Source organism: Dendrobates tinctorius, unplaced genomic scaffold (genome assembly GCF_039654945.1).
Source record: "Dendrobates tinctorius isolate UK_male_01 unplaced genomic scaffold, ASM3965494v1 ptg000025l, whole genome shotgun sequence".
Lineage (NCBI taxonomy): Eukaryota > Metazoa > Chordata > Amphibia > Anura > Dendrobatidae > Dendrobates > Dendrobates tinctorius.
The window spans coordinates 3,067,662-3,083,900 of NW_027361693.1; the positions used below are offsets into that span (position 1 = coordinate 3,067,662).

The 16,239-nt window shown below is 41.9% G+C and overlaps 1 protein-coding gene across 1 annotated transcript in view; it reads left to right on the forward strand.

Moving 5' to 3' along the window:
* Positions 1–16,239, forward strand: part of MYO10 (myosin X) — a 254,463-nt gene that overhangs the window by 206,230 nt on the left and 31,994 nt on the right. Inside the window, exons 23-26 of the mRNA XM_073569433.1 lie at positions 155–460; positions 987–1,026; positions 5,842–6,735; positions 12,972–13,095. Coding sequence (XP_073425534.1) covers positions 155–460; positions 987–1,026; positions 5,842–6,735; positions 12,972–13,095 — 1,364 coding nt within the window. The remainder of the gene's footprint in view (positions 1–154; positions 461–986; positions 1,027–5,841; positions 6,736–12,971; positions 13,096–16,239) is intronic.

Sequence of the window (16,239 nt, forward strand, 5' to 3'; positions counted from 1 at the left end):
GCCCGGAGTCTGTAAGGAGTGCGAGCTTCGGACTGCGGATGTCATTTATACCGGGACTCTGACACCTTGACACTTGCTGTAAACGAGATGCATAAATAGGATGGATTATATCTTATCGATTCATGCAACAAGCTTCTCTCCTTCTTCCCTGTAGAAAGCAGTACAGAAAGGTGCTTCACTGCATTGTGATTATCCAGAAGAACTACCGGGCTTTCCTGTGCAGAACAAAGTTTTTACGCCTTAAAAAAGCAGCTGTGACCTTCCAGAAGCAGCTGCGTGGGCAGATAGCCCGCCGTACGTTCAGACAGCTCCGGGAACAGAAACGGAAAGAAGAAGAAGAAAGGAGAAGAAAAGAGGAAGAAGAGAGGAGGAGGAAAGAGGAGGAAGAAAGGCTGAGGAAAGAAGAAGAAAGGAAGAAGAAAGAAGCGGAAGAAAAGCTACGAAAACAAGCAGAAGAAAGGTATGGGATATAGAAGAAGTAGGAACATCCAGGGATTTATATTCTAAGTGTATATATAGTTATTATTTCATGCCAGCTACATCTAAAGATTTGCTAGTGCTGCATATACTATACTTTGTGTACGTGTGTATGTATATACTATATATATAGTTTACTAATTATATAATATGCTAATATTATTTAAATATATACATTACATATAAATATACTGTAGGTAATGTATATAATATCGTAGAGTAGCCAATAAGTTGGCAAATATGTGACGACCATTGTTCTGCAAGGCCGATGAGTGCCTGATTCATTGCATTACAGGTGTTTAGACAAATGTGTATATAGTAGATGCCAACAATCCAATGACTGACCTGAAGCCATTTCATACACACAGTACTTTAATCTGTACAAGCAGTCGCTGCAGGAAGATCCTTCTTTGCACAGCATGGGTTGTAAAATCAATGAAAGATCATTGTGTATGCGCCCGGTGTAAGTCTGGAAAACGCATCTACTAATGCTGACTATCCTCTTACAGAGAAAGACAAAGGCGAGAGGCAGAACTGCTCGCCAAGCAGGTAAGCAAATGACTGACCACTGATGTCTGCTTTCCTAAGCCTGGAGGATGGCATGTTTCTGAGATGAAAGGATTAGATGTAGTAATAATATTCCAAAGACATATTGAAAGGGAACTTAGATTGTGAGCCCCAATGGGAACAGCAATGATAATGTCTGTAAGGCGCTGTGGAATTAATGGCGCTACATAAGTGAGTATAATAAATAGTAAGCAATTTTCAATATCAAACAGCAGACATATAAAGTATTATAGTTTCTTTGTAATTATTTTGCATATATTCGTCCTTGTCTTACAGAGAGGACTATGTCCGCTAATATGTAGCTCGTGCTTGTGTTTAATCACTCTTCATAGCGGCGTCTTTTGGTTTGCATTAATGGACACAGACAGACGTCTGCACACTGCCGCGGTACACATGTATGGGACATCTGATTTATTACCATCCCATAAATACCCGCTGCAGACAAACCTTATACTTGACACTCAGCTGAATGTAATCTTGGCCTGACCTTTAATACGATATGTGATACATTCCTAAGCAACCGGAGAAACGGCATAGCAACATGGCCTCTAAGCTAACATTGGTCTTACAGTATATAGTTGTAGGTTGACTGGGGTGTCCTCCTGCTAGTATATCATTTTATAGCATTTTATTGAATGATTGATCTATGGTTCAACATTGTCATTTCAGCAAGATCTTCTAGTGAAGGAGGGTTCTATATTATGTTACTGCATCCGCTGCATAAAGCAATAGTTTAATATTATTCTATTGAAAGCCTTGTGAGCATTTTAAAATACTTTGTATGTTAAATCTTTACAATTTTAAAGTCATTAAATCAAAAGGTTTATCATTTATTTCCAGTGGATAAATATACCGTAAATCCTGGAGATGTGATGTTGTTGATGGTTCTCGGATCATTTACAGCTAACGGTGCATGAGTGGGACAAAATGACTTGCACCCCCTGGAAGTAAACAATAAATCTTCCCATTCAATTGGTGCAAGAGGCAGAGATCTGGAAACGTAAAGGGGTAGTCCCTTTTTATAAATTTCAGGTGTAGCCACAGTGCAACCAAAAAGTTTAGAAGATGTGGGTCCCACCAATGGTCCTGCATCTGCCTCCAGAACAGGGCCCAGACACATGCTACTGTCAGTCCAGAGATGGTGGGAACTGCCACACAAATGAATGGGAAGTCCGAACACCTCTTCACTGACTGCTGCCGGTTGGTGGCACCTACATCTCCTATACATTTATAGCATGTTCTGTGAAAATGTCAAAAATGTACGAGGTTGGATTACTCCTTTAAGATTAAACTTGATATGCTAAAAATCCTGTAAAGGAAACCTGACAAGCTGTCTGAGCCACCCATAGTGCAAATCTGACATTATTGCAGCAAAGTATCATTAACTCTGAAACGTTGTAGCATTTCTGAGGAAAAGGTGGCCGTGGACTATTTGTCTCAGATGACAGGTCATCGGCATTTCACCTAGCTTACATATAGAAAGACTAGTCTGAGAGTGGGACAGGAAGAAGCTGTTGGGGACCATCCTTGGACTAGTTATCTAAGGCTGGAGTCACACATAGCGACTCACCAGCGATCCTGACAACGATAGCAATGTGTCAGGATCACTGGTGAATCGCTATGTGATCGCTGCTGAGCTGTCAAACAGACAGCTTCACCAGCGATCAGCACAGCGACGCCCAGCGCCCGGCGTCGCTGTGCACGTTAGTAACCAGCGCGCTGATGCAGGAAGCTGGTAACTAACGTACACATCGGGTATCCAAGGGACGTGCGTCCCTAGATACCCGATGTGCCAGAGAATATGGGAAGCAAGATGTGCCACAGTCCGCGCTGCTGAATCCACAAAATCACCTGGGATGCAAGATGTAGTAACAAAGTACTGCTTTATTCCTTCCTACACGTTTCGGCGCCCTTCCTGGCACCTTCCTCAGGGATCTAAGGGACACACGTCCCTTGGATACCCGATGTGTACATTAGTTACCAGCAAATCGCTGGTCTCCCGTCTGTCACACGCAGCGATGCATGGTGGCCAGCGGGAGACCAGCGACCAAAAAAAAGTCCAGGACTTTCCTTCAGCGATCAGCGATACCGGCAGGGGGGGCGGTCGCTGATCGCTGTCACACACAGTGATCTCACTGGTGAGATTGCTGTTGTGTCACAAAACTTGTGACTCTGCAGCAATCTCGCTAGCGGGATCGCTATGTGTGACGGGGCCTTAAGTCACATGGCCCTTGGCGGGCTTCTCCTCCTCCAGTTAATTGACAGTTTTCTTCCTATGTACACACATGGCTGGCTTTTATTAATATTAACAATAATAATAATTTTATTTATATAGTACCAACAATATATTCCACAATAAAGACATTACATAGTAACACATACAGTGGGGAAAATAAGTATTTGATACACTCCCGATTTTGCAAGTTTTCCCACCTACAAAGAATGGAGAGGTCTGTCATTTTCATCATAGGTACATTTTAACTCTGAGAGACAGAATACAAAAATAATCTAGAAAATAAAATTGTATGATTTTTACATAATTAATTTGCATTTTATTGCATGGAATAAGTATTTGATCACCTACCAACCAGCAAGAAGTCTGGCTCTCACAGACCTGTTAGTTTTTCTTTAATAATCCCTCCTACTTTGTACTTATTTCCTGTATTAAATGCACCCATTTGAATTCGTTACCTGTATAAAAGACAATCAGTCACACTTCAACCTCTCCACCATGGCCAAGTCCAAAGAACTTTCTTAAGACATCAGGGACAAAATTGTAGTTTAACAGTTACAGGAAGAGTGAGGGCCCTGCTCTCAAGCTTACAATCTATAATGAAATAGGGGAGACACAATAGGTAGAACGTGCTTGTTATGTACGGTCCAGCTATCATTATAATTAATAGTGGTTATTATATCAAGTTTCATGAGCCGGTCATCAGCCAGGATCTGTCAAAGTGCAGTTACGAAATGGTACTGAGTGCACTGAGGAAGTGGAGACAGATGACTAAGAGGACAACATTCTGAGGAAAGTTTAGAAAGAAGAAACAGGGAAGAGTTAGATTAGTGAAGTGAGGTTATAGGCCTGTCTAAGATGAGATGTGTTTTTAAGTCACACTTAAAAAAGCAATGGTTAGGTATTAATTGGATCATCCAGGGTAGTGCATACCTGAAAACTGGCACAGCACAAGAGAAGTCTTGGAGAGCGAAGTGGCAAATTATGGAGGATGTTAGTTTTCAATGAGTTGCAAAACGGAGAGCATAAGTCGGGTGATGAACAGAGATCAGGGAGGAGACGTAGGGTGGTGTAGAACTGAGGAGCGCTTTGTGGGTGAGAAAGATAAGTTTATAATGTATTCTGTAGCGAATGGGTAATCAGCGCAATGACTGACACAGGGCGGAGGCATCAGTGAAGCGGCAAGACAGAAATATGACCCTGGCTGTCGCATTCCGGACAGATTGAAGAGGAGAAAGTTTGGTAAGTGGTAGACCGATCAAGAGAGTTGCAGTAGTTCAGGCAAAAATGAATAAGAACAGTTCGATTTTTTTGTAGTTTCAAAGGTCAGAAAAGGTCAAACTGTGCAGATATTTTTAAGGTGCAGGTAAAATTAGTGATTAGCTATAGGGAATAAAGGAAAGTTTTGTGTAAAATCTGAAACCAAGACAGCAAGCGTGCTGCTTAGGAGTTATGATCGACCCACCCAAGGCAACTGCAATATCAGGTATAGGTAGGTCAGCTGAGAGAGGAAACTCGAGAAGTTCTTTTTTGGACAGATTCATGCTTTTCAAAGCACGTTTTCTTTAGCATCTCACAGGAAAACATACATGGCTGTAATAACACCTTCAGTATCAGATTCTTGTTGCCGGTTGTTAGGTAAGCAAGAATCTCCTCTCAGGTTATCTTCAATAATTCCACAATATTGCATGTTGTCGCTGCACTTGGAGAACACTAAGTCTTAAGTTCCCACTGTGAGAAAACATAGTGGATTTTCCATGGTGTGTGTGATTGTGTAAAATACACTGCTTTTACAGTGACAGCTAAGCGCACGGGATTTTAAGAAATCTTATGCACGTGCTGCAAAATATATGCTGCGGATATAGGCGGGAAAATGTGCATTTTCTCCGTACCTCTTTCACTATGATTTCACTGCAGGTATCACTGTAGGACTTCCACTGTCGGAGGGCCACAGTAAATACTTGCCGTGGGAAGCTAGCCTTAAGAGAAGTCAACTCTTCAAGGTTTTTTTTTTGCATTTATGCTTATGCAATAGAATAGTTCAACCCTCACCACCCTTATCTCGACATATCTAGACCCAACCTGTGTGTCCCAGTATGATACATGTGTCAGAAGCAAAGGTATTTTGAACTATTCTCGTTTTAATATAGATTTGTGATACAATTTATATAATTCCAGATGATAGTTACAATATGTGAATGATAAATAATTTGTAAGAAGCAACGGCTTTTCAGTCTTTTGTTCCTTCCGTAACACTTGGGTACAGTTGCTGTGCTAGCAAGATCTAGTCTTTTCTTGTTATCAGTTGACCTGTGCCTTGCTTATTTGTCATCCATTGTTCTCATGTTCTGTCTTGCGGCCTGTTTCATATTTTAATGAAAGTTGTGTTTGTTTTGCTAATATGTGGATTTTTTCCTCATCGGTGTTATTAAAGCCGAACAGAGAAGCGCATTATACTTTAATTTTGTGAATATTAGTGATTGTAATTCATGACAAAAATACAAATACGGTATTTGATATTAGCTTTTATTTTGCGTGTAACATTTTCATGTACTTAACTGTAGGCTGAAGAAGCAAAGAGACAGAAAGAGCTTGCTGCCATGTTGGAAGCCGAAAAAGAGACAAAGAAAAGTCGAGAAGTAGAAAAACAAAAAGAAAACAGACAAGTGGAAGAAATTCTCAGATTAGAGAAAGAAATTGATGACTTGCAACGCATTAAGGAGAAACAAGAATTATCCTTAACGGAAGCATCTTTACAGCGGCTGCAACAACTCCGCGATGATGAGCTGAAACGTCTAGAAGAAGAGGCCTGCAAAGCAGCCCAGGAGTTTCTCGAGTCCTTAAACTTTGATGAGATTGATGAATGTGTTAAGAATATTGAAATGTCCCTATCTGTAAGTGATGTATTTCCAGAGGATCTCAAATGCATTGCCAGCTGTGAGAAACCGACTTTTAACTTTAGTCAACCTTACCCTGAAGAGGAGGTCGATGAGGGCTTTGAAGCTGATGATGACGCATTTAAGGATTCGCCAAATCCAAGTGAACATGGTCACTCTGACCAAAGAACTAGTGGTATTAGAACCAGTGATGACTCTTCAGAAGAGGACCCTTACATGAATTATACTCTTGGACCGGCTGCTGAAGCTGGGCCAAACAATATATTACTTGCTCCTGGACAAGATCCAAAAACTGCAAAAAAAGTTGCCGGAGGAGAGTCTACATACTGTGTACCAGAAAAGCAACCAGATCGCCTGCAGGGCCTTGAAAACCTCATTATTCCTGATGGAGATTATGACTATGACCATGATGATTACCAAGAGGGTGCCATTCCCTCTGGAAGCAGTGTGACATTCTCTAACTCCCACAGCAGCCAGTGGTCTCCAGACTATCAGTGCTCCATAGGAACATACAACAGTTCTTCGGCCTACAGATTTAGCTCAGAAGGAGCTCAGTCATCAGTAAGTTTCACTTTCAGTGTGTCCCTTTACTTCTACTACTAATGTTTTCTCTGCACTTATGTATACATGAGATGTTTTATAGAAACAGTCATATTTGTGTGATAATTGGATCACTATACTAAGATTTTTATTTTGATGTTTGTGAGAATTCTCGATTGCAGTGGCAATTGTGAGACAATTGTGAGACTTTAATTACTTAGCATTTCTGCAGCCGTTTGAGCAACAAAATATCTAGAAAATTACAGCAGATGAATTTTCTTGTCCTTTTTTACAAGAAAAATTGCAAACGTGTTGTAGCTTATATGGACTTCAGTCAAGACAATAATATTTCATGTCTGTGGGCCTGATGGAGCCCAAGAACAATGAGAACAATGCTCAGCTATCTCTACTGTCCAGTCACATAAATTAATAAAGCGATGGTTCTTATGCGGGACCATCACTTCATTCAAGCTCAGACTCCAGAGCCCTGTTCCTGGCATCCAAAGGGGACCCCCAGCAGTCAGCAACTTACCACCTTTCATTCCTGGTTACTTGTCGTGATCATGTATTACAAATAAATGTTAAAAAACGCAACATTTCTCCTATAGTGACTAAGTGGAAAGATGGTCTGATAACCCCTCTTTTTTATAGACCCATAATCAGTCTGTCTGATAACAACTCTTTTTGTAGATCTGTAAAGGCCCCGTCACACATAGCGATCTCGCTAGCGAGATCGCTACTGAGTAACAAGTTTAGTGATACAACAGCGATCTCACCAGCGAGATCGCTGTGTGTGACAGCAATCAGCGACGGGCCCCCCTGCCGGTATCGCTGATCGCTGTAGGAAAGCCCAGGACATTTTTTTGGTCGCTGGTCTCCCGCTGGCCATCATGCATCGCTGTGTGTAACAGGCGGGAGACCAGCGATCAGCTGGTAACTAACGTACACATCGGGTATCTAAGGGGCGTGCGTCCCTTAGATACCCGATGTGTACGTTAGTTACCAGCGCGCTGATGCAGGGAGCTGGTAACTAAAGTACACATCGGGTTTCTAAGGGACGCACGTCCCTTAGATACCCGATGTGTACCTTAGTTACCAGCTCCCTGCATCAGCGCGCTGGTAACTAACGTACACAGCGACACCGGGCGCTCGGCGTCGCTGTGCTGACCGCTGGTGAAGCTGTCTGTTTGACAGCTCACCAGCGCATAGCGACTTACCAGCGATCCTGACACGTTGATATCGTTGTCGGGATCGCTGGTGAGTCGCTATGTGTGACTCCAGCTTTAGTGAAAATTTAACTTAAAGGGAACTTGTCACATAAAAAATAATATTAACCTGCAGATATGGGCTTAATCTGCAGTCTAATAGCATTCTGAACCTGACTGGTGCCACTGCCAGCAAGTAGAGCCCAGCTACTGGAAGGAAATGATCTTTATTCCTCCGGCAATGTTCAACATTCAATCACAGGGGCGGGCTGGCTCGGTTTCAGTCACGGCTCTGTATATAGAGAGCATCGTCTGTAACCGCACCCCCAACCCTGATTGACAGCCGGTCCTAATGCGGAGCTTAGGTCACTAAGGGTTGGGGCGTGGTTACAGCTGCTGTTCACTATACACAGAGCGGCAACAGAACCTGCGCCCTCAAGCCAGCACCATCCCTGTAACTGAAGTCCGAACGCTGCCAGGGGGAATAAAGTTAATTTCCTCCCAGCAGGGGGTGCTCTAAGTGACAGCGCCGGGCAGGTCCAGAAAGCTATTAACCTGCAGGTTAATAGTGTTTTTTCACTTGATCAGTTCCCATTAACAAGACAACCAATCAATATTTTTCAGACAGATAAAAATAGATCATAGGGAAACTCATGGGCGTTAGAAATCAGCTCACACATACAATGCCATAATATACGAAGTACACAAAAATGCAAATCCTAAATCATTTATAAGTGCTGGAAATATCTGAAAAGAATAAATTCCTCATTCAAACATGAGTCTGCTATGAAATTTTTGATACCCCTATAATATTTACTGAATTCTTAAAGGGGATTTCTCTTTCTGATGTTCGGTGGAATAAGTTGTACAGTTATAAGAATACAGACGTATCTGTAAAACTTTTTTTTACCTTACTTTAACAGATTCTTTTTTGTTTTGTGTGTAATGCAAACAGTTTAACCTCCAATGGGCAGGAACTCTAAAAAGTAAAGAAAATAGATATTTTCCATTGCTTTTGTGCTTAGCCATTAACAGTTGAAAGAAGTCGCTGGTAAGACAGCAATATCAATTGCTCAGAACACAAAATATCACTTCAGGCTGGCAGAATGGAGGCCTGTTGAATGCATACTTTACAAAAGCTGGCACAGTTAACCATTCTATTAGTCCTCTAGGAAGCATGGACCTACTATATAATTCTCTATACAGAGAGATCAATGAAAAAGTATAAAGCTATGTTCACACGGGGATGGGGTTAAGCGATTTTAGAGCAGAAACTGAGTGGAAACTTTCCAAATGCAAAATTCAAAACTCTTCAATAACTTTGTGGTTCTGTTCAGTTTCTTCTCTGAGTAACAATCACTATTACTTCTAGGTAATTGTTGTTATGAAATTACTTGTGTCTTTTAATAAACATTTGTGGTCCACTGTGAGTCACTGATACAACTGGAGGCTGCCCCAAAAATGTTGCTACTTTTTGCATCCTAACACCATTTTCACCCTGCCCCAACAAAGTGGGCAGAGCTGAGGTAAGATGGGGCGTGACGACCCATCTTAAATTCATGACGAGTTGCGGAGTTTTTGTGACCTAACTATAATTTACGAAGAACTTATTTTCTATTGGTAGTTTCGTAAGTATTAAGTTTTTTATCCATAAAGGGTTTTCACAGTTTCTCAAAGACTCTGATCCCCATTTAGAGTTTTACAAAATAGACAAACTGTATTTAACTCACCCTCCCATGGTCCATCTCTGAGTGTCCACAACTGCTCTTGGTGTATGTTATTTTACAGCTCTGATTCACCACCACTGCTCCTGATGTCTGTTATTGTCCAGCTCTGTCTCCACCTCTGCTCCTGGTGTCTGTTATTGTCTAGCTCTGAGTCTCCACCACTGCTCCTGGTGTCTGTTATTGTTCAGCTCTGTCTCCACCACTACTTCTAGTGTGTGTTATTTTACAGCTCTGATTCTTCACCACTGCTCCTGGTGTCTGTTATTGTCCAGCTCTTGAGTCTCCACCACTGCTTCTGGTGTGTGTTATTTTACAGCTCCAATTCTCCACCACTGCTGTTGGTGTCTGTTATTGTCCAGCTTTGAGTCTCCACCACTGCTCCTTGTTTCTGTTATTGTCCAGCTCTGAGTCTCCACCACTGCTCCTGGTGTCTGTTATTGTCCAGCTCTGTCTCCACCACTGCTCCTGGTGTCTGTTATTGTCTAGCTTTGAGTCTCCACAACTGCTCCTGGTGTCTGTTATTGTTCAGCTCTGTCTCCACCACTGCTTCTGGTGTGTGTTATTTTACAGCTCCGATTCTTCACCACTGCTCCTGGTGTCTGTTATTGTCCAGCTCTTGAGTCTCCACCACTGCTTCTGGTGTGTGTTATTTTACAGCTCCAATTCTCCACCACTGCTGTTTGTGTCTGTTATTGTACAGCTTTGAGTCTCCACCACTACTCCTGGTGTCTGTTATTGTCCAGCTTTGAATCTCCACCACTGCTCCTGGTGTGTGTTATTGTCCAGCTATGAGTTTCCATGACTGCTCATGGTGTGTGTTATTGTCCAGCTCTGTGTCTCCACCACTGCTCCTGGTGTGTGTTATTGTCTGCAGCGTGAATGTCACTTTGAAAAAGCCTCAGTCAATAACTGAGCTCAGCCTGAGTTAACGAACTATCAGCCCTGCAAACAATAACAGAAACTGAGACCACAAGGTGTAAACTTGGCCCCGGACCTGGGGAGGGTGAATCAAGGACAGTTTGTTTTTTAAAGCAAACTGCATACAGGGGGCAGTGTTTGTCCAAATCTGGAAAAACCCTTTAAGGATATGTTCAAATTAAAATTTGCCCGGTTAATACTGTGGCATGAGTCTCATTGTCATTCAATGGGGTCTAATTTTCAACTTTTCTATAAAAAATTTGACACAAAAAATTATAATGTAGGAATAAGGAAATTTTCTAATGCAAGTAAACAAGGTTGCAGAAACCCCAATTACTGGTAATGGACATGGGTTGTGTTAGGTTTTTATGCAAATTTCATTATGTTTTGAAAATTCATATTATTCATTCCACTAACTGTGGGCGGACATACCATTACTGTGACCTGAGCAGTCGCACAGGGGCCCAAGAGGTAAGGGGGCCCACATTCACCTACAGGTGGGATTGTGCATTATGAGGAGCTTTTTGATTCTTTCTTCTGTGCCAATCCTAAGCATATATATATATATATATATATATATATATATATATATAAAATATATATATATATATATATATACAGTCATATGTAAAAGTTTGGGCACCCCTATTAATGTTAACCTTTTTTCTTTATAACAATCTTGGTTTTTTCAACAGCTATTTCAGTTTCATATATCTAATAACTGATGGACTCAGTTATATATCTGGATTCAAATGAGGTTTATTGTAGTAACAGAAAATGTGCAATCTGCATTTAAACAAAATTTGACCGGTGCAAAAGTATGGGCACCCTTATCGTTTTCTTGATTTGAACACTCCTAACTACTTTTTACTGACTTCCTGAAGCACTAAATTGGTTTTGTAACCTCATTGAGCTTTGAACTTCATAGCCAGGTGTATCAAATCATGAGAAAAGGTATTTAAAGTGGCCACTTGCAAGTAGTTCTCCTATTTGATTCTCCTATGAAGAGTGGCATCATGGGCTCCTCAAAACAACTCTCAAATGATCTGAAAACAAAGATTATTCAACATAGCTTTTCAGGGGAAGGATACAAAAAGTTGTCTCAGAGATTTAACCTGTCAGTTTCCACTGTGAGGAACATAGTAAGGAAATGGAAGAACACAGGTACAGTTCTTGTTAAGCCCAGAAGTGGCAGGCCAAGAAAAATATCAGAAAGGCAGAGAAGAAGAATGGTGAGAACAGTCAAGGACAATCCACAGACCACCTCCAAAGACCTGCAGCATCATCTTGCTGCAGATGGTGTCACTGTGCATCGGTCAACAATACAGCGCATGCATAACGCCTTTTTGTATGACCAAACAACTCAATCTTTGTTTCATCAGTCCACAGGACCTTCTTCCAAAATGTAACTGGCTTGTCCGAATGTGCTTTTGCATACCTCAGGCGACTCTGTTTGTGGCGTGCTTGCAGAAACGGCTTCTTTCGCATCACTCTCCCATACAGCTTCTCCTTGTGCAAAGTGCGCTGTATTGTTGACCGATGCACAGTGACACCATCTGCAGCAAGATGATGCTGCAGGTCTTTGGAGGTGGTCTGTGGATTGTCCTTGACTGTTCTCACCATTCTTCTTCTCTGCCTTTCTGATATTTTTCTTGGCCTGCCACTTCTGGGCTTAACAAGAACTGTACCTGTGTTCTTCCATTTCCTTACTATGTTCCTCACAGTGGAAACTGACAGGATAAATCTCTGAGACAACTTTTTGTATCCTTCCCCTGAAAAGCTATGTTGAATAATCTTTGTTTTCAGATCATTTGAGAGTTGTTTTGAGGAGCCCATGATGCCACTCTTCATAGGAGAATCAAATAGGAGAACTACTTGCAAGTGGCCACTATAAATACCTTTTCTCATGATTTGATACACCTGGCTATGAAGTTCAAAGCTCAATGAGGTTACAAAACCAATTTAGTGCTTCAGGAAGTCAGTAAAAAGTAGTTAGGAGTGTTCAAATCAAGAAAATGATAAGGGTGCCCACACTTTTGCACCGGTGAAATTTTGTTTAAATGCAGATTGCACATTTTCTGTTAGTACAATAAACCTCATTTGAATCCAGAAATATAACTGAGTCCATCAGTTATTAGATATATGAAACTGAAATACCTGTTGCAAAAACCAAAATTGTTATAAAGAAAAAAGGTTAACATTAATAGGGGTGCCCAAACTTTTACATATCACTGTATATATATATATATATATATATATATATATATATATATATTGTTTAAACTCCAAATGCAGTTACAATAAATGAGATTTCTCCCAACCTGACCAGTAACCAACTGTTCACGTGAGGATTACACCTCTGCGACTCTTGTGTAGGTCTTATAACACTGTGCTTCTGCATTTACAGTTTGAAGATAGTGAAGAAGACTTTGATTCAAGGTTTGACACAGATGATGAACTGTCCTACAGGCGAGATTCTGTCTACAGCTGTGTTACACTGCCGTATTTCCACAGTTTTCTGTACATGAAAGGTAAGCGATGGGATATTCTGCTGTGCATATGAGCCCTTTCTAGTATTCATGGTTTATGATCTCATCTGCTTTGAAGGCATTATACAGTGTACCGGCCTACAAAGCATGTGCTGTACTCTAAAAAGATGCACCCTGACACATGTTGGGTCTATATGTGTGTATATACAGTGGGGGAAATAAGTATTTGATCCCTTGCTGATATTTTAAGTTTGCCCACTGACAAAGATATGAACAGTCTATAATTTTAAGGGTAGGTTAATTTTAACATTGAGAGATAGAATATCAAAAATAAAATCCAGAAAATCACATTGTATAAATTGTATAAATGTATCTGCATTTCAGTGAGAAATAAGTATTTGATCTCTCTGACTTAATACTTGATGGCAAAACCCTTGTTGGCAAGCACAGCAGTCAAGGCGTTTTTTACAAAATCAGCAAGGGATCAAATACTTATTTCCCCCACTGAGTGTATACACTCACTGGCCACTTTATTAGGTACACCATGCTAGTAACGGGTTGGACCCCCTTTTGCCTTCAGAACTGCCTCAATTCTTCGTGGCAGAGATTCAACAAGGTGCTGGAAGCATTCCTCAGAGATTTTGGACCATATTGACATGATGGCATCACACAGTTGGCGCAGATTTGTCGGCTGCACATCCCTGATGCGAATCTCCCGTTCCACCACATCCCAAAGATGCTCTATTGGATTGAGATCTGGTGACTGAGGAGGCCATTTGAGTACAGTGAACTCATTGTCATGTTCAAGAAACCAATCTGAGATGATTCGAGCTTTATGACATGGCGCATTATCCTGCTGAAAGTAGCCATCAGATGTTGGGTACATTGTGGTCATAAAGGGATGGACATGGTCAGCAACAATACTCAGGTAGGCTGTGGCGTTGCAACGATGCTCAATTGGTACCAAGTGGCCCAAAGAGTGCCCAGAAAAAAATCCCCACACCATGACACCACCACCACCAGCCTGAACCGTTGATACAAGGCAGGATGGATCCATGCTTTCATGTTGTTTACGCCAAATTCTGACCCTACCATCCAAATGTCGCAGCAGAAATCGAGACTCATCAGACCAGGCAACGTTTTTCCAATCTTCTACTGTCCAATTTCGATGAGCTTGTGCAAATTGTAGCCTCAGTTTCCTGTTCTTAGCTGAGAGGAGTGGTACCCAGTGTGGTCTTCTGCTGCTGTAGCCCATCTGCCTCAAAGTTCGACGCACTGTGCGTTCAGAGATGCTCTTCTGCCTACCTTGGTTGTAACGGGTGGCAATTTGAGTCACTGTTGCCTTTCTATCAGCTCGAACCAGTCTGCCCATTCTCCTCTGACCTCTGGCATCAACAAGGCATTTCCGGCCACAGAACTGCCGCTCACTGGATTTTTTTTCTTTTTCGGACCATTCTCTGTAAACCCTAGAGATGGTTGTGCGTGAAAATCCCAGTAGATCAGCAGTTTCTGAAATACTCAGACCAGCCCTTCTGGCACCAACAATCATGCCACGTTCAAAGGCACTCAAATCACCTTTCTTCCCCATACTGATGCTCGGTTTGAACTGCAGGAGATTGTCTTGACCATGTCTACATGCCTAAATGCACTGAGTTGCCGCCATGTGATTGGCTGATTAGAAATTAAGTCTTAACACACAGTTGGACAGGTGTACCTAATAAAGTGGCCAGTGAGTGTATATATATATATATATATATATATATAGCAGTGGCTGTGCTCCTCCTGTTCCTCTTTGCACAAAGGCTGAGGTAGCGGTCCTGCTGCTGGGTTGTAGCCCTCCTATGGCCCCCTCCATGTCTCCTGGTGTACTGGCCTGTCTCTTGGTAGCGCCTCCAGCCTCTGGACTCTGCGCTGACAGACACAGCAAACCTTCTTGCCACAGCTCACATTGATGTGCCATCCTGGATGAGCTGCACTACCTGAGCCACTTGTGTGTGTTGTAGAGTCTGTTTCATGCTACCACGAGTGTGAAGGCACAACCAACATTCAAAAGTGACCAAACCATCAGCCAGAAAGCATTGGTACTGAGATGTGGTCTGTGGTCCCCACCTGCAGAACCACTCCTTTATTGAGGGTGTCTTGATAATTGCCAATAATTTCCATCTGTTGTCTATTCCATTTGCACAACAGCATGTGAAATTGATTGTCAATCAGTGTTGCTTCCTAAGTGGACAGTTTGATTTCACAGAAGTTTGTTTTACTTGGAATTATATTCTGCTGTTTAAGTGTTCCCTTTATTTTTTTGAGCAGTGTATATATGTGGTACAGTAAAGGGTGTTTTACTGGATGGGAGATACATTTCTCCCAGCAGGTTAATGTGTGGCCGGGTTTTTCCCCTAAAGACAGGACCTGCGATGTTGTCATGGTCACGTGATCAGCCCATGTGATGTCTACCTCACTTGTAGGAGGGGTTATGGGGTATGTAATGGAGGTTGGTGTTTGGCAAATAGTGAGCATGTCTGGAAGTTACAGGATCTTGGCTGGACTTAGCCTGAACTTGTATACAGGATCCCCGTGCTGCAGGACTATAGCAGCAAGACTCTCAACAACCCTGGGAATGGCACCGGGCGGATGCTGCCGACCTGGCAGCCGCTTAGCTAAGCCCGTCCCGTGCAACGGGTGAGTCTGGGACCAGTGGTTCTCCAAGCTGGAGTATATTTATGTTTTTCCTTACTTTCTGTTAATCTGCTGTTTGCAATGTCACATTAAACCACTGAAATTGGACTTTAAGCCTGTGTGCTGCATCGTTACTGCAGCCCTGCCATTACCTACCAGAGCGAATCCCTACAATATATATAGAGAGAGAGAGAGAGAGTAGTTATGCATAGCAAAAGCAGCGTTAGTCTTTTTTCTTTTTTTTTAAGTGCCATAATTAACCCCTACAACAGATCACATGAAAGCTCTCCATACATGTTGCCGATGACATGTGGCTATTAAAGTCAATATATGCAGCACTTTGTGCTCTGCAGTTTTTGTTCGCATGGCGAAGTAGAGGGCAGACATGTGTCTTGCTTTGATGAGAGCTAAAAGAACTGGGGTCGGACACACGTGCACAATGAGGTCATTCAGAAGGGTTCTTTATTAAAGGTCAAATAGAAAATATTTTTTAATAATGTCATTTTTCAA